The 26157-nt window shown below is 38.4% G+C and overlaps 2 protein-coding genes across 3 annotated transcripts in view; one reads left to right on the top strand and one right to left on the bottom strand.

Annotated features, from left to right (window-relative positions):
- Nucleotides 1–18595, top strand: part of LOC134744082 (brain-specific angiogenesis inhibitor 1-associated protein 2) — a 95503-nt gene extending 76908 nt beyond the window's left edge. The window contains exons 4-16 of one of the 2 annotated variants that reach the window (XM_063677753.1): nt 2534–2626; nt 4166–4227; nt 5552–5623; nt 6505–6642; nt 7899–7964; nt 11566–11757; nt 13314–13533; nt 14204–14459; nt 14982–15123; nt 15539–15757; nt 16048–16217; nt 16337–18151; nt 18393–18595. In XM_063677753.1, coding sequence (XP_063533823.1) covers nt 2534–2626; nt 4166–4227; nt 5552–5623; nt 6505–6642; nt 7899–7964; nt 11566–11757; nt 13314–13533; nt 14204–14459; nt 14982–15123; nt 15539–15757; nt 16048–16217; nt 16337–18143 — 3437 coding nt within the window. In that variant the 3' untranslated portion in view covers nt 18144–18151; nt 18393–18595. The remainder of the gene's footprint in view (nt 1–2533; nt 2627–4165; nt 4228–5551; nt 5624–6504; nt 6643–7898; nt 7965–11565; nt 11758–13313; nt 13534–14203; nt 14460–14981; nt 15124–15538; nt 15758–16047; nt 16218–16336; nt 18152–18392) is intronic. The other variant, XM_063677754.1, reaches the window with a different exon arrangement.
- The window catches only part of LOC134744096 (evolutionarily conserved signaling intermediate in Toll pathway, mitochondrial), a 502842-nt gene that overhangs the window by 292722 nt on the left and 183963 nt on the right, over nt 1–26157 (bottom strand). The gene's annotated exons all lie outside the window — the stretch shown is intronic.

Raw genomic sequence — 26157 nt, 5'->3', positions numbered from 1 at the left:
AACTTTATGCCAAAACAAACTTTGTACATCTTTTCACAACTTACACGAAGTCATTGAAGCGAAGGCAATTAATTTTATACACCGTAAGCCAAATGGGTGCATCTATATGCAAAACCTCAGTGCTTGGCTACGGAACTAGGACGTGGTCCGTGTCAAATTGTCTCTGGCTTATCTAGAGTATTAAAGCTGACGCTACGACCATAAACTTGTGCGTTCGCGATGTATGGGCATCCAAGCTTGTTCTGTTACTACTTTATCATGGCTAGTGTTGGTAGGAACTTCAGTTTTTGAGACTAAATTTAAAGAACACGACTCGTTTTTGGAGGTTTTCAGAAAAAATGGTACCATTTACTTTTTTTCGAAAAACCATCTACTTTTCGGTTATTCAGACTCAGAATCACGAGTACTATTGAATAAGACAATGAAAAAAAGTGTCCCCAGTGTCAGTTTTGTATCGGTCCATGCAAAATGTATGTGAAAATGCGTTACAAAACTGTAATTTTTTGGGGACATTTTTTTTCTTTTTAAATCGATAGTCCTCGTGATTTTGAGTAGAAATAACCCAAAAGTTAGTGGATTTTCGAAAAAAGTAAATGGTACACTTAAGTGAAAATGTCCTTTTATGAGACTATGCGACGCGATATAGCGACGACCTGGTGAAGGTCGCGGGAATTCGGTGGATGCGAGCGGCACAGGATCGGTCGGAGTGGCGAGCCTTGGGGGAGGCCTATGTCCAGCAGTGAACGTCTATCGGCTGACATGATGATGATGATGAGACTATGCTTTAAAAAAAATCTTAAAGTCTTAGTTATTAGTCTGTATAGTGTATAACTGAGCCGAGTCTTAAAGCAGAAGACTCAAAAGACTCAAGTCTTAACCAACACTATGGCCGGCTCGTGGTGAACTAATTTATTTCGCTAAACAACCACTTAATGGGGTTTTGGACTGTTTAAGTGTTGTAAACCCTGATGTATGAGTTCTCACACGCAATTCATCACTGGGTCTTTGCGGGTATAATCGTGATTTTATTACCGAAAAACATGTATTAAGTAACCGCTTTTTAATCGAGATTTTCGGTGAATTATGAGAAATGATTTCCGTAATGATATAAGTAATCATTATATCTGACTAGCTTTTGCCCGCGACTTCGTCTGCGTGGACTTAGTAACAGCAGCTAAAGTAAGTATAGCGCCTGGAAAAATTATCATAGCAATCATTCAATTAGAGCATATTATGCACAAAAATTAGCAGGCACTTCGTTAATTATCTCAATTCCACCCCGCTTTTTACTTTCTTAAGGGATGATTTTCGGGATAAAAACTATCCTATGTCCTTCTCAGGGACTCAACCTATCTCTATGCCAAATTTCATCTAAATCGATACAGCGGTTTAAGCGTGAAGAGGGAACACACAAACAGACAGACTCGCATTTATAATATTAGTATGGATCATATCATGGTTGTTTTTCTTGCGAAGTTGTTATTCTATTTCAGATATCATTCTTGTTCACCTTTACTTAGCCTTTAGCTTCAATAATAATTTCTAGTAGCGTGACTTAATTAACCTTTAAAGTTAACCTTCTACTTTATCATAATCTTTATTTACGCTAAAGATAATAAAACTATAGAAAGTAACAATAATGAAGTAATATTCGCCAAGTCACGACAAATAAACCTGAGGTCTCATACGTCCAATTGCTGACCCTTAAATGATATTATACTAGTATTTAGCAAAGATAGATATAACTCCGTAATAGATAGATACAGTCTATGGAAAAAACGTGCCTCGAAAATCAAGAAAATTTGATTCTTGTTCAGAGGGCGCTTTGGCCAACTGTCGTATAGATGGCGTTGACGGTTTCGTATGTTATTTAACAAATTTAACGCATATCAGTGAAAGAACATGGGTCAAAATCATAAAAATAATTAATGCAAATAAAAAAAATCATTTATCAATATTTAAATACATTTTATCGTATTTTTATAAATCTTCATTTTTAGTTTTAAAGTGTGTCGACAGATGGCAGTGAATTTACTGGGGTTACAAAATTTACTATGACAGTACCGCTTTAGTATAAGTTACTCTATGTATTTAGGTAAGGATAAATTATAATATTCACTGTGTTGATGGGTCATAACAAGAGTGTAAGATTATGAAATGTCTACTGTTTACAAAAGGCGAATGAAAGGAACGTCCACAATTTTGACACATACTATAGGGGCCTACTGACTATCAGTCTGCTGGACGATATCGGCCTGTCAGTTGTTCGTAACTGTTAAACTTTTGTTCTAACTGACAGGCCGATATCGTCCGGCGGACTTATAGTCAGTGGGCCCCTTAGAAATAAATAGACGTATTTTGGCAGTTATGTCACAAGCTGAAAATAAGGCTATAGAATCCTTTACTTTCGGGTACATAAAATACACCTTTGGTTTTATGTCTTGTCTATGAATGGCATCGAATAAAAAGATAATGTGTCCTAACACTGTGCCTTGTGCAAAATTTGGGTACTGATTGCTATGTTTTGTTCCAGGAGCCGCCGCAGCCTCTCGGTTGTACGTGGATGCAGTGGGCAAGCTGGGTCGCCAGGCCCAGCAGGGCACTTGGGGAGGATGTGCAGATATAGGTAACCTTCATACAAACATACGTAATCTCTCGTCGAGGGGACAGTGATTTTCAAGGATGTTTTCTTGCAACGATGCAATGCATACTCTTAATTTCGCGGAGGAGGACCGGAGAAACATAGGGGTGTTTCGCGTGGACACCACACTGGCACTCTTCTACTTACTCAAATCAAAAAGGGTTCGAATCGTCGGGATGTAGTATAAATTCAATATACGCGATATCGCGGTAACCGAAGACGAGATTTGTGAAGTTGGAATTGCCTTGCGATCCCTTACAGTAAGTATACCTTTAATTATCAAGTCCAAATGGGCTGAAATAAATGACCTTTTAAACTTGAAAATTTACTTGAAAATTTACATGTTTCTAATGCCGGTTCGCGTCTGCCGACACAAAAATAAACGAACGTTTCATCACTCTTACGACAGGGATATATATATTTTTCTAAATGACTTAATCCTCAATTCATTTCTAGGAAACCTATTTATTCATCTCATTTAACAAATTGACAGACTGCCTACACAACACTTACCTGTGCGCGGTCTCATGTTTAAACTAACTAATCAATAAACATTACATTAAATATTGTAATTGTTAATCTATTTACACATATAATTGTTAATAACTTAGATCCTGTTCAACCTTCTTAGTGACTTTCAAATACGTAGGTGTGTCTATTTATATTATGACTCACATTATCATTGTATGTCATTGAAAAAGCGCAAATTTGCTTATAAATTACTTAAGTGAATTTGACGTTAAAGGATAGATTGAATTTAATGTGAGATTCTAAAGTAATGATGGTCGACGGTAAACCCACTTAAAACTTTTCCCATATCTCTTATAATCGATTTTTCTTAGCTGAAGTTGCGATGTATTTTCATTGTCAAAACTTACTACATATATATTTTTAGAAATATTATTTGGGCGACTGAAAAACTTGTAGAATTATACTCGTTGTTTATTAAGAATCAAATTAATCACAGGCCTAAGTTAAGACGATTTAGGTTTATAAAATGTTTGGTGATTTGCAGGATAATAATGTAAAATTATAACTTATCTGGTGGGTTTTTATTTGCTATTTACAAAAACAATTACTTTTATTAATATTGTCTTCGGTTACCGCGATAGTTACTCATGAAATAAAACTATGAAAACGGATTATATCGCGTATATTGAATTTATAATACATCCCGACGTTTCGAACCCTTTACAGCGTTCGTGGTCAACGGGTGACCCCCGTCACCCGTTGACCACGAACGCTGGAAAGGATATAATCCGTTTTCATAGTTTTATTTCAATCACTTTTATTATTATTATTTTATTATACAAAACAAAATATCTTAAATAAGTAAGATAAGTCGGCCTAATATTTTTTCCTAGGCCATAGTAAGCTACTTTAATGATATCAAATTTTATCAGATTTTTTTTCTTTAATATATGACATCTATTACAGTTTTTAATGATATCAAAGTTAAAAATAATTCAAATCTCATTAAGTGATATTTTCAGCTCTATATCGAAGACTTTTTGTCATTTACAGGGACTGCCTTAATGAAAGTCGTGGAAGTTTACCGAGAAATACAAGATCAGCAAATGAATATCGTAAGTGACTTTTTATTAGCACCCAGAGGCTGGTTCTGTGTTAACAAATTTGTTTTTCATCTAAATGTGATATGTCCTTTAGTTGTGTTGTTATCAGGAATCTCACGCGCGCCAATAAGTGCGAGCGAAATGCCTTATGAGACGACTCCTGGGTGGCCGATTTTTGAATTTCCTCACTCGAAAATCAGTGACATTTTTGAAATACGAACAATAGAAATTGGGAGTCAAGTGGTATTGGCCACTCGTTTTAAATTTTATTAGTAGAATTCAAACGCCTAGTAATAGAAAAGAGCCACACGAAATCGAGCGCTCGAAATTCAAAAAATTGCGCATCGCATTTCGTCAGCACCAATCAGCGTAAGCCGCTAACGCTGATTAGTGCTCAGTAAGGTCGTATGAAAATAAGATGGAATAATTAAAATTTATGTCAGTATTAAAGCACCTAAGGTCCATTCCATTCCATTAAATTAATATGGTTTGAATTGACTTTGATCCGACCTTGTCGATTGTTTTGGTGATTGGCGCGTATCTATATCACGCAACAGAGGGCCACCGTTCACATGTTGCCTTCCTGTCACACTTACGTACGAATTTACAAGTGCGACAGAGAGGCAACACGTCTAACGTGATTCGCGGTAGGCCATCAGCAGCACTCACTTAGTTTCGAATGGACCAAGTGATCAAAACAATAACAAATTTATAATCTAAATCGGGCTCCTATTCTCTCTGGCTAATGCTTGGGCAATAAAGCGAATTAATGTTTCCCTAGCCTGTTAAAAGTTTAACAAATAATATCTGTTTTTACCCGGCAGAGTAACACAAGGGAGGGTAATGTGTTTTTATAGTCTATGTATGTGTGTATGTTTGTTCCTTTCTGGGACACTATTCACACTATAGAGACCAAATGTGTGGGCCGATTTTGATGATTCTTAATTTGCATCAATCGATTTGCCTTAATTATAGAGTATGTGCGAAAAGAGAAGAGTCGCGGAATATAATGGGGCCCAATACATTCCACGACTCTTGTCTTTCCGAACAGACTCTATCCAAGTGTCACTAAAATGAAAGTAAGAAGTAAATAATAAATGGCGACAATCAGATTCCATATTGTACGAAAAAATTTAATCGACCTACTATGTAGAGTATGGTATCATTTGGTAGGGATTTGAATATCAGCTTTAGTTTTAATTGATCGTTGTTTTTAAATCACCATTTAGGATCTATAACGTTTTAATATTTAAAAACCATTCTAACTACAATCTCTGTATTAAATTTGTTACGTTGTCGGATTTATTTTATTTTTAAAATTTACTTGCTTTTTCAGTTAAAGGCGTTCTATGTGGATCTTCTGGTTCCCTTGGAGACAAATCTGGAGAAGGACACGAAAGTAGTACAGGTTTGTTTACAAATAGAAAATCCTCCGCAAATCCTGTGAATGCGACGTTTGCGAGAATTGTTTACTAGAGGGCCCGGAGTTCAAATAGCTTAGGCGGGTATCTCGTTTCTTATAAGGGTTTCTATATATTAAAAAAGTTTTCCGGAACTAAACGTCCCCCGTAATATTTTATTTGGTTGGAGCTACTTTTTGGTTGGCACCATGTTTTTGTAATCTCGTCTGAGAATAGCAACGAGTATAAATGTTTTGATAGGTAAATATTACATTTAGAGGAACGGATTTTTTTTAAATATTATAGGACATTCTTACACAGATTGACTAAGTCCCACAGTAAGCTCAAGAAGGCTTGTGTTGTGGGTACTCAGACAACGATATATATACCTATAATATATACATAAATACACAGAAAACACCCAAGACTCAGGAACAAAAATCTGTGCTCATCACACAAATAAATGCTCTTACCGGGATTCGAACCCAGGACCATCGGCTTCACAGGCAGGGTCACTACCCACTAGGCCAGACCAGTCTTATCAATAAAATATACCAACAATATATAAAATTATGTACCTACCACTAACATTTGACAATGTACATACTTCAGTAGTTAGATTTGAGCACTATTTATAGTTTGGCAAGCCATTTCCGGCAGTAGAAAAATCCGGCAAATTTAAAAAAATTTAGGCGCGAAGGGTTGTCCTCCCATAGAAAATTGAGTATTTCGCGCCTTTTTCTACTAACAAAGCATATTGCCAGAGTATATATGTCTACACTTAAACATAAGCAAATTTTTATCAAGCATAACGTCGGCGAGCGATACTACTTTTTTTATTAATGGAAAAATTCTGCCGAAGCAGTAAAATAATAATTTTCGTTTGCAGTCTGAACAGAAGCGATTCCTGCAGCAACATAAACTGAGATCTGAGAGCTACAGCAAGGCAGCTGCCACCATCAAGAAGCAGAGGAAGAAGAAGACTAATGTCACCAAGGTTGGCTCTGCGATGGACAAAGAAATGAAGGTACTTATTTTTAAATATGAAGCTAAGCTTAATGTAGAGAAGACCGTCTACAGGCTGGCTAAAATATAAGTGCATTCCCGTTGCCAGGGAAGTTTTGGGATTATACTGCTACAACTTTTAGTATGGGACCAACCACGAAATGCGAAAAATAATTTACTCTCCCATGGAAAATAAACCAGCCAAAATGCGAAATTATTTTGGTCCCATAGTATAACTTGCTCAGTATAATCCCAAAACCTCCCTGGCAACGGGAATGCACTTATTTTTTAGCCACCGTGTATAAGGGAGGACCGTCTACAAGCTCTTTCGTTGCTTTTAACTCTTTCGTTGGTACACACACCTACTCCACTTACAGAAAGAAGAATTTTTTTCTTTCTGCCTGCCAGGCCAATTCGAGTTTTAGTTATTCGATCTGTTTCTAATATGATATTGAAATGAAATGAAATTAAATAACTTTATTTCAGGCAACTAGTGGCCCATACATCATCATCAGTCGCTTGCCCTTGTCCCATTCACTTGGGGTCGGCGCAGCATGTCTTTTTCCTCCATATCTCTCTGTCACCCGTCATCTCATCATTCACTTGCGTTTCTTTCATATCATCTCTCACACAGTCTATCAACCTTTTCCGCAGTTTTCCTTTCCTCGTACCTCCCTCCACATTCATTCTTAATACCTTATTCATTCTTAGTGGCCCATAAAAAGAGGGGTGTTATAAGTTTGACGCCAATGTCTGTCTGTGTCCTCGTAACTCTCAAACGGATGGGCCGATATCGATGGCGCTTTTTTAATGTGAAAGTGAGTTTTCTTGTGGTGGTTCTTAGCTACGTTTAATCAAAATCGTTCCAGCAGTTTGAAGAGTATTCAGCTCTGTTCCAAAATGTAGTAAGGCATTTGGCATAATGTGTAAGGGGTTTTCAATTTTTTTTATTCAATAGTTATCGTGAAATTAATTAGTATAAGATGTACCTACTTTAGACAGTGAACCCGTTGCTTAGAAATAAATCTAGGTACTTTCAACAAGACCCGAACTTTCCTGTTTTCTATTCACTGGAATTGCTTTTACGATTCTAAGAAATTTATCGACGAGAAAAAACTTTGACCAAGTTTCTTGCCGTGACGGTTTTCATTTTGTAAGATTAATGTGAAAAATGATTAACTGATTAGAATTTGTTTGTAGTTTCTTTGTACACTTTGAAATGAAACAAAATTTACACTAGGGGTACAGTTATAAAATGTAAGCATTATTTTGTTTCAGAACATGCAAATTTTGGAAGAGGAAAAAACAAAACTGGATGCGTTTTGTGAACAAAGCTTGAAAAATGTAAGTTTTAATTTAATTAATACACCATCCGGGCTAGCACATGATTGGCGCGAGAGTATCTCACTGCGACATAGACTACCCGTCCCCCTTTAATTTATACAGTTAGTAAAAGATGGGTAGTCTATAGGTGACTGTCCATTTGTGACTGCCGCTGCACTGCAGTTGCGACGTTACGCGGTCCAGCACTACTGTAGCAGCACGACTGCTGCTGTTGCGGCGTGCAGTCGCGACAGCGTTAGTTGATGGCTTGTCAATGTCAAGTCATATAATGTCAGACGTACAAATAAAATACTTATTTTAGTTTTGTATTTTTTACGAGAAGCGAGTGACGATAATGCTACATGTTACATGAAAAAGAAGACCAGTTTGCCTTTCTACAATAGTACAATAGTCAGAGTCCGACGAAGGCAGCTACGCAATATTAATATAAAATCTGATATTTAATGGTGATCGTTTATTCAGGGAATATTGCCGATTAAATGAAAAGCAATTCAACATTGAATGAGACTTAATAATTGACGAAATACAACCAAATTCCTCAAATGAAATTAATGCAGAAGAAAAATATTATTCTTAACATTAAGGTAAGATCACATTGTGAAATTTTCTTCCCCATCCTCTTGCCTGAATGCGTGACCACCGCACACAGCAAGCCGACGCAAACGAGACTCATGTAGTTCGTGATATATACTACTTAATCCACCTGCATCAAGTATAGGTACCTACTCGGCCGTCAGAAACGTGCGGCTGGATTTAGAAGTCTGTGATAAATGTCCCCTCAAAACCATGCCAGGTAGGCTCTTTATCAGGTCTCATTGATTTCTGCAGTGATTCGTGGGTTCCGGAGATGGCGATGCGACACGTAACAATAAATTATCCAATGGTGGGCAGACAGTCGTTCCGTATTAGCAAAGTATTACAGATTTATCTTTCTAAGTATTCATATTAAGCCAATTTTACTTTCTTTAGGTACCTAACAATGAAGTATGATGAATAAAATAATTTGTAAGAGCTATAAGTAATTGCGCAATTTACACTTCATATTGTCCAGTTTCGTATTTCAAACTGAAACACAAATTTAAATCTTATAATTCCTCTCGTGTTGCAGGTGTCCCACTCTTCATGATATGACCGCACCATCCATATAAAACTTGACGGGCGAGACAAGAAATCCTTAAGCTATTTCCCTCACCTTGGCCGATAGAAAGAACTTTTAATAAATTAATTTGAATAATAAATGGTTTCCTCGTGTTGGTGTAATGAAAAATTGCGTGTTGCACTGTAACAAAGTTTGTTTAACCCTCATGCCTTGAGATCCCCGCAACTGTCAATATTCTAAATTTTAAAGCATTCGCTTCTCTCGTAGTTCAATTTTGTATCCTTTCGTACGTTTGGGTATCAATACCATGAGATATTAAACAACATCTTTGCCCCTTGTAATAAAAATTAATGATTGCTTCTTTTATTTAGCTCAGGAATGGCTTTGCAATGACAAAATGAGAAAGTGTCACCATAAACGACATTATATAATTATAGTTTGTCAAAGGACTGTCTCATTTCAAACATTAGATGACCAACTATACTATGATATTACGACTAGAGTTGCCAGGAATATTCGCAACTATTCGGTATTCGGCCTATTCGGCCACTTTGTCGAATATTCGGTATTCTATTTGCCTCTCTATCGCTCGTGCCCTGTCGAGCTTATAGGCCTTATGGCTATCTTCGCAAAACTACGAAAAAATATAAGAACAGTTTATATAATGAATTTATCATGAAATGTTAAAAAAATCACATAGGAAAATATAGGGACTGTCTCAATTGAAACAGACAGAGAGAATCATATACTATCTTTGTCTTGGGCTAGTATACTATAGCACCCAAAGGAAATGGATGAGTAGATTTTTGGTTGTTCTTATTTACTGACAGATTTGGTTTGCCCTTCGAGCAACACGGAAGGGAGTCGGCATTCGCACTATTTCCCCTCTGTCGAGGTACAAGATCAATTGTGCATGCATACAACTAGCGCGGTACGTACAACACACACCTCGTGTTGCACACAATAATTGTGTAATGCGCTCTTTATTATAAAGAGATCGAGGTGTGCAAGACTTGTCTTTGACGTGTGTCATTTTCTATGTATTTGTGTCATCATTAGAGATTGGATTTTGTAAGTAGTGAGTGAGACTGTGTGCACGTTTTCCTCCGTAAAAAATGGCAGAACGATTTGTACGGTAAGATATCGCTTGGGCTCCTCCCTTCCGACGTGTCGGAAGCCGGTGTTGCTCGAAGTGTTTGCCAGACTATAGTTAACTTCCGAATTTGACGCTCTCTTTTCGGACCTATCATTATAGTTTCCTGACTGGCTCTGTGACATGGCTCAATCTAGGAGGATATTACCAAACGGAGCCGCCACGTCTGTAATTTGCGGTACATAAACGTCTGCCAATTTTTGCGGGGGAGGGGAACGTCAAATGTATACGTAACGTCAAAATAGCCATGTCAGATAAACGTCAGTCCATACATTGTGTATGACCATTGGCCGACTATTTTCGACAGAGGGGAATGCCAATGGCTACTCCGTTTTGTTATATCCTCCTAGGGCTCAATATAGATTAGCAAAAAAGTTTACAGTAGGTACAGTCGCCATCGGATATATCGGAGCGACCGAGGTGCTAAAAATATCTGAACATGCACTCTAGCGCCTTGACAATAAAGGCGTGTTTAGATATGTGTGACCTCCTTGGCCGCCCCGATATATCTGCGATATATGGCGACTGTACCATCGGGATTCTTTGTCCGTGGGTGTAATAAGCTCCTTAGAACGTAGTGGTTATATCCTCTTTGCTTAGAACTACTAATATCTGTGACCAAAGACATTTCAGTGCAGGTGACAGATTTGACGTGCGGTCTGCAGCCGCAGTTGCAATAATACACCAAATACGCAAAAATGGCCATGCTACGTGCGGTCGGTCTTGTCATTCATTTTACTATGGAAATTGACAATAACACCGACGTGTCGGAGCAGTAGTGCAGCTGCGGTCGGGAAAACGTTAAAATCACCATATTACGTGCAGTCGATATCGTCATTCATTTTACTATGGAAATTGACAATAACACCGACGCGTTCAGGCCGCTGCAGTAGTGTCGGTGCAGTCGCGCAGCTGCGGTCAGAAATGGACTGTCACCTTATCTCGCGGCGAGATACTGTCGCGTCAATCATGTGCTCGGCCTACAGCAATAAGAAATCAGATATCTATAGGATCTTGGTGAAGCCTTTTGTAAAACTGGGACTACGCTGAAAAGACGATTAAAATTCTTGATCCAATTGAGTTGCCTTTTTGGTAGAATCATTATAAAAAAAATCTTAAACGAGACCTATTAAACGTATTAAACTGTAATAGACGGGTGTATCGGACCGCAACCTTGGTCCAGTCCGAGGCCCGTTCGTTCGAGGTGGTCCATCGTACGTCAGTTAAGGACGCATCTATAAGTGAGAGCGAGAAAGAGATATACTGACCGTACCAAGGCCTTGGTCCGGTATGTCCGTCTGTTACGGCTTTTAATGGAGACATGATTTCTGAATGATAATATTTTTCAGGCAATGACCCAAGAGCGCCGCCGCTACGGCTTCGTTTTGGAGCGACAGTGCTCCCTGGCGAAGCACTGGCTGGCTTACCACTCCTCAGGCGCTGCTGCATACAACACAGGCTTGGATGAGTGGCTTGAGGTGTCTCGGACCAGGGAATACCTGCCGCCTAATGTTGAGGCCATGTTCGTGAGCAGGATGAGGGTGAGTACCGTGTGGATGATATTGAGGTGTTTTGGAGCGACAGTGTTCCCTCGCAAAGCACTGGCTGGCTTACCACTCCTTAGGCGCTGCCGCTTACAACAGGCTTGGACGAGTGGCTTGAGGTGTCTCGGACCAGGGAGTACCTTCCGCCTAATATGGAAACTATGCCCGTGAGCAGAATGAGCGTAAAATAATTATGGAACAACAGTGATCATTTTTAGGCACTGCTGCATACAACACAAGCTTGGATTGCCTTGAGATGTCTCGGACTCGGTATCTAAGGCCTAATGTGGAAGCCATGTGTGTGAGCCGAATGAAGGTAAGTACCTGGTGGTAGATATTTAAGAAAATTAAATAAGTCTTCGCTGGTTCGTCCACGTTTTGAGAATGGAGGAAGATCGCGGTGTCAAAAGGGCATACTTGAGACGCCCCGTGGGGCGGAGGCCGATCGGACGTCCCAGGTATCGCCGGGGCGATGTTATTAGAGTAGACTTGTGCGATCTCCATGCCGATAACTAGCGGGAGATGACACAGGATCGAGACGACTGGCGTGTACTCGTGTCGGAGGCCAAGACTCATTTTGGGTCACTGCGCCATTAAGTAAGTAAATAAGTTTAAAAATGGATCTAACTGGTAGAAGATTTTCGTTCTATTTTTGCGTTGAACCTCATGAATTATCCATACAATTTAGATATGTAAGCGCCCATCACATTAACGTCTGTACAAATCCATCTACTTAAACAAATATAATGCTCATGCCCCATGCCCATGCTATATACTGTAGGTTATAGGTTTACCTGTCTTTTAGGAAACTAAATATTTTCTTTTATGCCGTTTAGTACAGCTTTGATGTATACCGTTGTCCCAATTCTCCCCTGATAGGGATAAGTTTGCCTTTGTACCAATGATGCGTTTTTCTCTTGTTTTATGTTTCTTTTTGTACAATAAAGAGTTTTACTACTACTACTAATGCTAATGTAGCAATTAATTAGCATAGTAGCAAAATAATTAGCATAGTAGCAAGTGTAATTGGTGTAAACCGTTCTTGTGAATATAAATGAATATAAATAAATATCTGCCAAAATATTGATAGACATGTTTTTCAGATGACTCTTTCTAAATGGGTATGACGACGACAAAACGTAAAACCTGTCTACATTAATATAAAATTGTTTTATGGCGCTATTATTCCTCGAATAGCCCATTCGAAACTCGTACGACCTATATAATCTGCAGAACGCATTCATATTCCCATTCTTTCTTTAAAACCAATATTCTTTAGATGGGCAAAGCGTGGGCATAAGAGCATAAAATTTTAATAACATTGTTTTCCAATGCGTTCGGGAACGTTATTGTGTTTTAAATTAATGCCTTATTATTCTTTTAACAGCTCTATATACTCTTTAACTAAAATCGTTTTATAAAATGAGACTTATTTCTTTAACAGCAAGTCTCATTCCGGAATGAAGATTAGAAGATTTTGATATTGAGCCCGGGCTCATAACGAAGACAAGCCTTTCCTTGTCGTTGTAAAATGAACTTTATTTCGTCAACAGCAAGTCTCATTTTGGGCTGATGAGGAAGTATACGCCAGTCCCCGCGCAGGAGATGACGATGACCGCGCTTCCGTCGGGTCTGCTCTGAGGAAGACCAGGTCCGTCGACGCGTCGTGTCTCGACGTGAGGTCTATCGGGGACCTGGGCTCGCCGGCCCAGGGTCTGTCGAGGGCTAAATCCGACTTCAATCTGCAAGCGAGCTTACACACTGATGAACAAGGTTAGAGCATGATGGTTTTTCAACTATAAAATAAAAAATAAATGCAAAAATAGGAGTGTTATAAATTTGACCGCTATATGTGTGTGTCCTGTAGCACCGTAGCTCTCGAACGTATAGACCTATTTGTATGTGGTTTTTATTCCAAAGCGACATTTCTAGCGGTGATCAAAGAAGTTTTATCTAAATCAGTTCATCCGTTTCATTGCATCGGGTTTTCTATTTCGACAACTCCAAATAGGGTTTTTGACACATGTTGAATTTTATAACTAAATCTAGTTAAATAGATAGAAAATGAGCAATGTACAACAATAATTTGGAAATTTAAAAAATATAGGTATGGGAATAATAGAAAAATACAAGACCTCAAAAATGCATTTTTTTTAACTTCCAAATAGGAAAAAAATTGTGGTACCATTCGATTCCTTACATTTTATTTTAAAAAATAATGTACAGCGACAATATACATAGACGCAATATTTCACCGACTTAGTCAGTAAACTTAGTCAAGGTCAGTTCTTAATTACCACGTCGCATTTTGAGTGACTTAAGTTCCAGGGATTTGCTAACCAAAAACGACCTTGAGATTTTAACTTCCCCGATATCGCTTCCTTAGGGCTGATCAGGTTAAAAGGTACCAGGACAAATATTATCCAGAATTTTATTATTACAGACGTCGACTCCCGTCCAGCAACGCGTCCATCATCATTAGCGCCACCACCCTGCACGACTAGGGAACCACCACTAGCGCGAGCTCTATACGCCTACGCGGCGGCCGGTGACAACCAGCTCAGCTTCCAGCAGGGAGATGTGCTGGCCTTGCTGGGCGAGCGGACTAAGGGCTGGCAGTATGGGGAAAACATGCGCACTCATCATGCAGGCTGGTTCCCGCTAGCGTATACTGAGCCGATACCTGATAATGATGTTAGGTAAGTCACCTTCTTACAAAATGTTTTTTTTTTCTATGTACTTGTATTTAGCGATCGGAGTTAAATAGCCACCACCAGCGACCTCCAATTTATGAAGTATCTCATGAAGGATGCTCAAAAAATGTGCTTTTTTAGATAGCTTCATCCCTGGGGCTTGATAAGGAAAATAATAGATATATTGCAAATTGGGTGGACACACGGGCTCCGTTTTTAATTTAGTTTTTTTTTTATTTTAACTTTTTTATTTTGTTTGACAAATACCTACTTTTGATACCTACAGTAGACATTCAATGTGAAACTGTGTCGAAAGCAGTTCATAAAGCTACAAAGTAAAATAATAATTATGAGGATAGCGGACCTATCCCAATGAGGCCCAGTTTCCCCTCTGAGTTGGAAGGTTTTTACGAAAGCTTGCGAGAGTGCCTGTGCCGAATTGGAACAAGGATCAGTGCCCCAGGCTCCCTAAGTGACGCTGTGAATGTTGGGAAGATATATAACATATCACTGACTTCTCTTTAACAGCTCTCCGGCCCGCTGGGGTTGCGCTCAGACCCCGAGCGAGGCGCCACCACCGGCCCCAGTCTCACACACGACGCCGAGCACGCACCAGCACCCTCCGACACGCATGTTTGGAGACACCGTCACCGCTCATCATGTTAACAAGGTATTTACCACTTTTAAAAGCGAGCATGCTTTTTTTCATCACACTAGTTGTAGGTGTAGGTAAAAAGACTATATAGATGCATGTTAAGAAGACAAGGCATGGTTTAAAGGTTCACATTCTCCGAAGATTTTTTAGGCACTTTCTTCGTCACGATTCACTAATTCATTAATATAGCCAATCAGAGCTGAATCAGTCGAAACAGCCGATAATAAACAACGGTAAAATAATCATTGTTCAGCGATATTTATTGTGAACTCGTGAATGATCATGAAATGTTTATGGAAATAAGAATTGCATAATGGACGCGACAGATAAATTAGAATTCGTAGCGCGTTCGCTAGATCGAGTCACACTTTTCTGTGAATTCCCTTATCACTCAAGTCAACTTAACCCATATTTCTGCTTCCATAACCAGGGTCGCCTCGGCAACGGTTCTCCCGGCCTGCCGCCCACCTTACCGGCTCCATCGCCCAGCGCGCTAAGCTCGTCAGCCAGCGCCACGTTCCACTCGTCCACGCCCGCTGCTGTAGCTACCAGCGCTATTAAGAACTCGACATCAGCCGCTAGCTTCACGACGCATGCTGTTATTGAGACTAGGACTTTCGGTCCGCAAACGCTACCTTTACGTTCTCAGGTAATTCGAAACAAATAACTCGTCCACAGCTGCTGTAGCCACCAGCGCTATTAAGAACTCGTCTTCCGCTGCTAGCTTAACAACGCACGTCCTCGGGACGAGGACTTTTGATCCGCTAAAGCTGCCCTTCCGTTCTCCGGTAATTCAAAACCAATGCACCACCAATTGGAACAAACAGATTACAAGTTGCAAGTCTAAAAAAAACAAAATCAAAGCATTAACTGATGATACTAATTAAATGCATGTAAAAGCATTGAACTTTAAAAGTCCTTTGTTATATTATTTCACAGATGTCTCAAAACAAAGCTGGCCCAGCAAAAACAGCCGTGTCTGCCGTCGGAGCGGTGGGCAACGTTTCACTGCATAGCTCTAACGACTCCGGATTCTCCAACGAGCCGCCGCCTCAGCCTGACGTTGATTATAGCGATGAGGAGGCTCAACGCTTGCGTGTACCCATCAGGTATGTGAAATAAACATCATTTTAAAGTATTTAGAATTTTGCTTACCCTGTTCCGTTGCTAAATTTTTATTAAAGTAGCGCTTGTTTAATTTCATTCCCTTTTATTTTCTGCCCCGTAGTAAATCTGCTCAGCATTCAAACGATCATAAAGCTTACCTGCTCAAAACCCAAAGCTTGAAACGAGGACCCAAACCAAACAATGTAAATGGCTACTTGACGGATGACCAGCAACTAATGCTACGGAACATGCTGGAAATGGATAAAGATTCACAGAAAGTAAAACGGACCAAGTCATTTTGGAAATTTGGTCGAACGACAAGCGAAGAGATAATGGAGGGGATGTCACTTTGGCAGCATCGCGACATAGTTGATACTGTACCAGAATATAAGAAAAAACTTTTTGTTAAAATCAAGAAAGATCTGAGACCTGCTCCGGAGGTTCCAGAGACAAGGAACCAAATGACTCCAGAAAAGACACCCCCAATTGAAAATGGACAGTCGCGACCGAAAGAAACAATTGATAGAAAAGATGTTAAAGTTACCAATGGTATTCGTCAAGCAAAAAGTTTGGGCTCAATAGAAAATGAGGAACGGGTTGAAAGAATCAGAAAGAGCGAAATATACCACCAAAATCAAGCCTTGAATAAAAAGACGTCATCAGAAAAAGTAATCGCTGAAGAAAAATTGGAAGAAATAGTACCTCGTAATGAGTCCCGACATTCTGATTTAACAAACACCAGTACTATCAAAACTAATTTCGAGAACAGTTTCTATAACGATGAAAATGGAGAAGGTTTTGTAATGAAGACTGTTAAACGACGTGAAATACTGCAAAGATACGACAATGACAGCGGTTCTGATGTTAATTCGGTGGCATCTAGTACTGATCCGTATGATTGCATCATAGTAGATGATCATATGACGTCTAGAAAACAACAAGAACTTGATAAACGCAGACAAGCGCAAGTTATGGAAGATGACATCAAGAAAAGAAAAGAGAACGCATATATGCCTGAATTTGAAGAAATTGAAGTTACCCCTATAAAACCACATGTGCGTGCAACGATGTCTTCTGATAAAGCCAAACGATCATCACACGAACACTCTCCTCCTAAAACAATGGAATTTAAAACTTTCAAAGACAATTCAAAAGATGTTAAGACATTTTCTGCATCTTCGGAGACGTTGAAGTACAAAGACAACGATGAACCACTTACTGATCGTTATGGCATTCCCACAGAACGCAATAATAATGACATAAGAAATGAAAATTCGTACAACGGACGTGACGAAGGAACACTTAAATATAACAAAAAACGTTCCAGTAAAGAGGAAAAAAATAGACAACCCCAGACTTTCGATAATGGACATCACAACAAAAAGGAATACCCACAAGCTGAAATTAGAACTACGAAGAAAGATATGCGATCTTATGAAAGCAGGGAGCCGAGGATAGATTATTCATTAGACAGACGTGCCGTACGGAAGGACTTCACAAATCCAAGAGACAATCGGGATCCGAGAAACAAAAACAGGGGGCAGAGAAGCTACGACGATAGTTCACTGCAGTACAACGGACGCACAGATAGATATTACGAGTCAAACATATCCTACTTCAGTGATCAAGAGAGACGCGTTTCACGATACGATTACGAAACAGATTCAAAGAAAGCAGAAAAGACGAAAATTAGACAAGAAGAAGCGAGGCTAGAGGCCAGGAGGTTGACCGACAGGCGTACCGAGGGACCATACAGCGAGTCCGATGACCAAAAGTTCAACGAGGCTTTGAAGCAACAACGGCCGCAGCTGCTGCCTCGGACCAAATTGCTCAAGAGATCCGTAGAAGGAAGCGAGCTACCCGAAGATGGCCATACTTTCGGCCCATGGTATGACTTATGGGGTCGCGAAACTAGCGTCTACAAATAGATCTAAAGGTTTTGTTATGTTTTTGTTTTTATCGCTCTTAAAATTTACGTTGGCTTAATTTTTTAGTTGGTAAACACCTTGTATTCTTTGTGTATCGCCTTATAAAACATCGATATTCTGAAAATAACTTAAGGCCATATTAGTATATAAATTAATATATGTGTTATACCTTGTTTATTTTTATATAACCAAATTAAAGAGATTTTACCATACATTTAGAGTAATTAGTAAGGTAAACTTTTTGTGCAGGCCTCAACAATTTGCGACCGTGAAGTTAAGGAAGGCACTCACGAACGATCGCTCCTCGCCCGCCATTGAATAGGTAGTGTTTTATAAATATTATTTTGTTAATTATATTGAAAGTGTAAATTAGATATCTACTTGTATTTTGTACAGTTAAATATTCATAGTTTAACAAAGAATATATATATCACAATTTTTACAATAATTAACAGTATTGTTTTATTCGACATTCCTTTCCTAACAAAAAGCAGCAATAAATAGACTATTAACTAAACTTGAATTTCAATTAAGGGTTTTTAAAGGAATCTAAGATAAGAGGCCTATCTAAAATTAGCCGCGAGTATTGAGTGGGTAAAGTGTTGGTTATACGTAGTAAGAAGCCTGCGGATGCGGAGAGGCGCGCGCGCCGGTGTTGGTGCGGCACGGGGCGCCCTATTATGCGTATTATACTAAATATGAAGTTCAAAGTTCAAATATACATTATGCAACAAGCACTTATGAATGGTGAATAACATGTACATATCTATTAATTGATGAATCAACTATCGTTTTCCAATGGCTGTCACGGGTGTTATGAATGGTGGACTGGTGGAGCAGATTTCATGTGTGTGTGTGTGTTAACAGGTATAATATAATTATGGTTTTCGTAATCAAAGGTGAAATAAAGAAGCAATTCTGTAAATTAGGCTGAACAAACAATAAAATACGATTAATTCCTTAAACAAACAAAACAAGATAAATAAGAATAATAAACGAGATAGTTTTATGGTCAGAAGCTAGACAAAATACACATATATTTTATACGAAAAAAACACGCATTATAATAAACATTCATCAGTTTGACAAACAGCACCAAATCCCCAATTTATATCCCTGATTAAGCCATAAATTCTACCCTAATACAATACATAACAATCACACAAAACAGAAAAATCAATGTCAATTGGGCACGCGACAATGGCCGATGATTTATCGCTGGTTCCGTTTCCGGTGGGACGGGACCGGAAGTGACGCAAAACACGGCGGGAGAAATATTTGCAACGATACATGCCCGTTTGGGTCAAGGGCCTGACACTCTTTGATAGAGAAAGATAGTCTTATTGCGATTCCTATAAGAGGAAAGAGAAAATAGTGCCATGCTTTGTCCTTATCACCGACCGGGTTTTTTTTCATGGTCGGGTTATGGCAGCATAGGTAGGAGGCGATAGCGAAATACCGAAATTTATAAGAGTGAAAGAGAAAAAGGATTATGCTGTCATACATTAACCTGTCAATACATGAATATGTCTTTCTCTTACCCCTGGTCGCTCGGTTTCATGTCTATAACTACTATACTATGTCTATGCCTTTGGGTAGACGCTGTCAATTGTCAGGTTCAATTGCATGGAGACTGTATAAAGGAGCCAAATCTCTATGTATGAAAAGTGTCCATCAAAAAACAGTAATAAGGCGGCGCCACCATACACCGAAATACTACCAAAAACAACCTACGTAATTTGGTCGGGTTATTTTTTGCCTTATATGGTTCATCACTCATGTCCTAGAGCCTAACTAGCGCCACCGGAGAGATTAGGAACTATTATTTAAAGCTTAACGCGGTCACTTTTACATCAATTCTGCCATAAGAGATTGCGATCATTTCTATACCATCCATAGGTCTAGGGAATGTGTTGGCGAAATGTATTGTAGGTTTTTTTAAGTGATGATCAGAGCCCGGAATTCTCGTAGCGTTTTTGAGCTGTCACAGGGACTTCTCGTTTATTGACTTCCGATTATACATATGTATATCAATAAATACAAAATACAATATGTAAAATATGATTACGAGTAGAAGTAAATAACATGCAGTCTTATAATTTATAAGAAACAATAAAATATTATTATTGTAATTTCTATTTATAATTTCCTAAAAGTTGGTATCCAAAGGTTATTTCGTAGAGATCGCTCATTCGCGATAAGACTGCATGTTGTTTACTTTCACTCGTAATCATAATATTTTACATATTGTATTCTGTAATTATCGATATACATATGTATAATCGGAAGTCGATAAACGAGAAGTCCCTAATGACAGCTCAAAAATGCTACGAGAATTCCAGGCTCTGGTGATGGTAGTGGAACTAAGTAGCGTATGGATGCTTGTAACTGGAGGTATCATAATAATGTTGATAAATATGCTTTAGATAAGATACATTAATTGGGGTAAGCTTTCAAGCAGGATAATTTTGAAAATGGGACATCTATATAAAACCAGAAGCATTTCATACTTTATCAACGCTTACCAAGGCATCTTGCTTATTGTTACAGTAGAAAGCGCTTCTAGATTAGTAGATATTTGCCATTTTAAATTATTTTTGCTTTTGAAGGTACCCCAAAACCTACCTTACTCTTCTTCTTCCTCGCGTTATCCCGGCATTGTCCGCTTGACAACTAATCCTAAGAATTGACGTAGGCACTAGTTTTTACGAAAGCGACTGCCATCTGACCTTTCAACCCAGAGGGGGAACTAGGCTTTGTTAGGATCAGTCCGGTTTCCTCACGATGTTTTCCTTCACCGAAAAGCGACTGGTAAATATCAAATGATATTTCGTACATAAGTTCCGAAAAACTCATTGGTACGAGCCGGGGTTTGAACCCGCGACCTCCGGATTGAAAGTCGCACGCTCTTACCGCTAGGCCACCAGCGCTTCCAGCGCAAAACCTACCTTACTGATAGTTAAAAAAGTTGCACATTAAGATCCGATCGAAATGAAATTCGTTAAAGTTTAAAGGAAAATAAATAAATAACTTTCATTTGAGTACCTATGCCATTACACCTATACTAAAGACACCAATACTAAATATTTTAGCTAACGATGCAAAATTTGAAGGACCAACTAAAATTAGAATATAAACGAGTCTGTTTACGTATACGTACTTTGCAAATAGGTAAGTACCTACTTCAGAGTCAAGTGACTTATAATGAAATGCAAATGAGAAATTCTTATCAGTCAAGTTTCTACTCTTAGCAAAAATAAAAGTGTTGCTATTTAAAACATCCCCATTTCACATTTAAAACTTTCGCGTTTTGAACACACATTAAATCACATATATATCTATAATCATATATATAAATAAAGGTAACAAAATAAATTCGCGATAGACCCGATTGTAAATGTGATTTAATATCCCCATTTCACATCGGTAAGTCAACAAACTCAAGCAGAACGTGGAAACTTTTTAAGTAGAAACAATTAGTCCGGATGAGAAGCATAAGTGCCGAAAATCCGACCAATGTTTCCGGAAAACTACGTACATTCATGTAAATTCTAAGGAATTTCACACAAAAGAGGGTGCGTACTAGTACAGGTACCTACTAGTGATGGCAGAATTCGAGTCTTACGAGTTTAAAATCGATACACTTGACTATTTTTGCCAGCGCTTAAAAGTTTTCTAAATCTTTTTAGTTATGATTCGTGTACGGGCATGTGATGCGGAGGGATGAAAGTCATGTGACGAGAAAGGTATTAAGAATGAATGTGGAGGGAAGTACGAGGAGAGGAAAACCGAGGAAAAGGTGGATGGACTGTGTGAAAGATGATATGAAACTAACGCAAGTGAATGATGAGATGACGGGTGACAGAGATGTATGGAAGAAAAAGACATGCTGCGCCGACCCCAAGTGAATGGGACAAGGGCAAGCGAATGATGAATGAGTTATGATTCGTGTGTTTTATTAAAATTGACAAATTTTATGCAGTGTGTAAATCCAATACGGGCAATACTTTGACCTTGAGGCGAATTATTGCTGATATTACTGCCAACTGCATTGCTGCCATAAATGTCATCGATGTTGCTGTCCGAATTTTTGACATCTGCGGCAGCAATACAGCCAGCAATAATGTCGCGCTGCAATACTGCAGCAACTATGCTGGTGTAGTCTGAATCCAAACGGTACTTAACATATGATACTTTCAACTTTTTAGGAAATACTCGTAAATTCGAGTCTCAAGGAATCTTTACAACCTTAGAAGATATAACCAACCGGAGTAGCCATTAACAGGCGTTCCCCTCTGTCGAAAATAGTCGGCCAATGGTCATACACAGTGTATGGACTGACGTCTATCTAACATGGCTATTTTGACGTTACGTATACATCTGACGTTCCCCTCCCCCGCAAAAATTGGAAGACTCTTTTGTACAGCAAATTACAATGTAATTATTACAGACAAGGCGTCTCCGTTGGTTATATCCTCCAAGTTCACAACACTAGTTCACGGTACCTTTACCGGGTACTCAGCATTTTATTTGTAAAGCAAGTGCGGTATAAAGGCACGATTATGTGCGACTTGGCGCAGGAAGAGCAACGTGCGGAGTTCACAGAGTCAAAGCGAATTCCTGACTTCTATATTCTGAAGAGCTTGAGGCGTATTCTGATTCTAATAACAGGTTATGAATTTGATTATGGGTATGATATTTCAGTGTCAAATGTAATGACGCTGACACTGATAGATTAATAACAATTCTCGATCAGATTCATTACCTGTTATTACTATCAGAATATGCCTCCTTCTCGTTGAGGTATGTATATGTAGGATTTTATTAGATATCCGTGTGTAAGTAAGTAAAATAAAGTCCTTTTACTCTTGCTAGCGTCCCGGCTTTTGCCACGGCTCGCTTAACATTTCATAATTATGTGTGTGGTTGTCAAAAACCATGAGTCTAAAACCTCGGCTGTGCTGCACACAGTGTGGAAAGAATGAATGGATCCTGGAGGGAGTGCCTTAAAATCTTAAGTCAGCTCATTTTGCTCAAAGAAAACATTCTTTTATTTTTACAAAGGAACAAAACTGCATTCAAAGATTTTTCGAAATTAGCATGTTTCACCTGAGAATAGAACAGACTAAAAATAAAAAATTTACGCTATTTTATTTTACTATTCGATACAGTTAATGTTAATGATCACATTTCTCCAAGAAACATTAGGCCTTACACTCGTCTGTCGGACAAAATATCCATAAAATCGAGTATTTAGTATTCAAGAATATTTCTAGACAAGCAATATTCGAAAAAAAAATGAAAAATCTTTGAATGCAGTTTTGTTTATTTTCAAAAATACAAGAATGTTTCCTTTAAGCAAAATGAGCTATGGTTTTGAGGTACTTTCCCTCCAGGGCCCATTCATTCTTTCCACACTGTATAGCAGAAAGAAAAGGTTCTAGAAGAAATTTACTTACAATGATGACTAAAATTCGTTTAAACTAATACTAAATACTAATTTCCAATGAACACGAGTATAACCGTTACGGCTGTTACGTGGTGAGACGTGCACCTGTTATTGTAAATTTTAAGAAAGGCCTTCTATGAGCAGTTTTTCGGCTGGCACAATATTTTTTTATATAAAACAAAATATTTATAAAATGCAGCCAACATGGACGAGACGTAATCCAGATGATACGCGTACAGGGCAATTTGGCACCGGCACGGCGCTCTATCGCCGCCCGTTGCCAGCAGAACTGTGTTCCACTCGGTTACCAAGCAATTGCTGAGAGGACCAGTTTTGTGGTAACACGGGAATTTGTAATTTTTTGTTTTTATTTTTATTTTTTATTTATTTATTTTAATAAAGGAGAAAACTATACAAGATATATACAGTGGTACTACGTAAACGAAATTAATAACTAGCTTAAATCTAAAATAGGCCCTTGAGGCATTGTACCAAGGATGCTGGCGGCATTTCCTCGCTGTAACGCAATGCTGATACGTTGTGCGAGGAAGCCGCCAGCTCTTCGGTCACCAGTTAAGTCAACCAGACGCTTCGCGATTTCTGCAAACAACTTGTGCGCGCTGGGACCCCAATTACAATAATTTAATTAACAATAATCAAAACAATAAGACACTATAGGTAAGTCACCGCGTACTCGTACAGTCAAGTGATGTAAAAATATGGGTGCACACATCATACAAAAAGATATGTCCCATAGCTCTTGTCAGCGAATTACGAATTGTGGGACATATTTTTGAGTAAGTTATATGCACCCATATTTTTACACTTGACTGTAACTACAAATTCAAATCTAGTTTTAAACTATTACCTATAGAAATTAAAGAAAGTTCAAAAACACAAAAATTACCTCGTTTACCAGTAAGCCGGACGATATCGGACTGTCAGTTGTTCAGAACTGTCAAATTTTTGTTCTAGGGGCCCACTGACTATCAGTCCGCCGGACGATATCGGCCTGTCAGTTGTTCGGAACTGTCAAATTTTTGTTCTAACTGACAGGCCTATATACAGGCTGATATCGTCCGGCCTATGTCCGGCCCCTTTACGAGGCTGGTTTAAATTTTAAAATTAATAACACGTATTATCCACCATCCTTTTTATATATTTCATATGTATGTAGGTAGTATTAGTAGTAGTAAAACACTTTATTGTACAAAAATAAAAACAAAAGAGGAAAAATAACATTCGTCATTAAGTACAAAGGCGAACTATATAACCCGTTACTGCATGTAATAAAAATATTTGTTTAAATTTGAAGTTTAACAGCTGTCTATAGAGTAAAATATGGCATTGTTTGCGATAAAGGGTTAAATGGATCTCTTCCAGTTAACCTTTGTACGTCGTGGCCACACAATTCTTTTCTGACATCATAAAACGAAAAGTGCTAATTACAAGCAGTGAAGATATGCTAGTTAATTATCATAACTAGGAACTCTATCCTGTTTTAAATTCTTCCATCTAAAATGTAAAACAGCGCAGGATGAAAAAAACTATATAAATGCAAATAAAGATAAGCTTATATCGTTGATTGTATAAGTAAACAACTTAAGGGAAACCTTTCCTGTATGTAATGTACAGCAATGGCATATACTATATTATATAGACAAAGCTCCCAGTACATTTTTAATTTTCAAAAATGGTCCATATTACTGACACTCGCAACACTGACAGTTATCCCTTCTCGACTAATATACCCCGGACGAAGAAGTCCTGTTTGGGAAATAAAAGGTTAAACAAGATTTAATATGTGCCAATGCCTACTATAGAAATTCACCGGAGACTTGGAAAAAAGTCCACATGACGTGAGGTCAAGCCGAAATAAGTTGCGTGGCGATTTGTCACTGTCGGTAAACAACGACATTGACACATTTCTTTATGTTGGAACGGTAGCACGACTCCTTTTATACCTTAAGTCTTCGTGATAAGGGTCACGAATGAATTATTAAATATGTTGACAGTGGTACAGATTTAGTGCATAATTGTTCTCCATCGTATTTTCTCGGAAACATTCATATTTGTCAACCTCAGTACTTTTTGTATCGGCTGACTGAAATAGTAAGACACGTACGTACGTTTCCGTGAAAATAATTATGCACCACATCTATACACGAATATTGATGACGAAAGCTAGTTTTAACCACAATTTGTATGAATCTGAAATTGGGGAAAATCAGTTTAAATATTACAGCTTATATTTCTTTTAAACTGTATTTAGTATGGTTGACAATCAAAGTTTTAAATTTAATGAAATATGATTTCTCTGTATATTTTTTTTGTTTTTTTTTTTCTTAACTATTCCTTTTGTGTATCTTTTTGTGTTATCTGTCGTGGCATCACCGAATGGGTCCTACGGAAGACCAGCCGGCAACTAGCATTATGCTGAGTTGTGTCCATTCCATGATGAACACTTAATATTGCCACTAAATATAATGACCACCAAAAGATACTTTAGTACCCTAAATAAAGAAATTTCTTTCACCAAAAAAAAATACTAAACACTAAAAAAAT

Source organism: Cydia strobilella, chromosome 9 (assembly GCF_947568885.1).
Source record: "Cydia strobilella chromosome 9, ilCydStro3.1, whole genome shotgun sequence".
NCBI lineage: Eukaryota > Metazoa > Arthropoda > Insecta > Lepidoptera > Tortricidae > Cydia > Cydia strobilella.
Note: the sequence above shows the minus strand (reverse complement) of the source record. Positions and strands in the feature narration are given on the sequence as shown.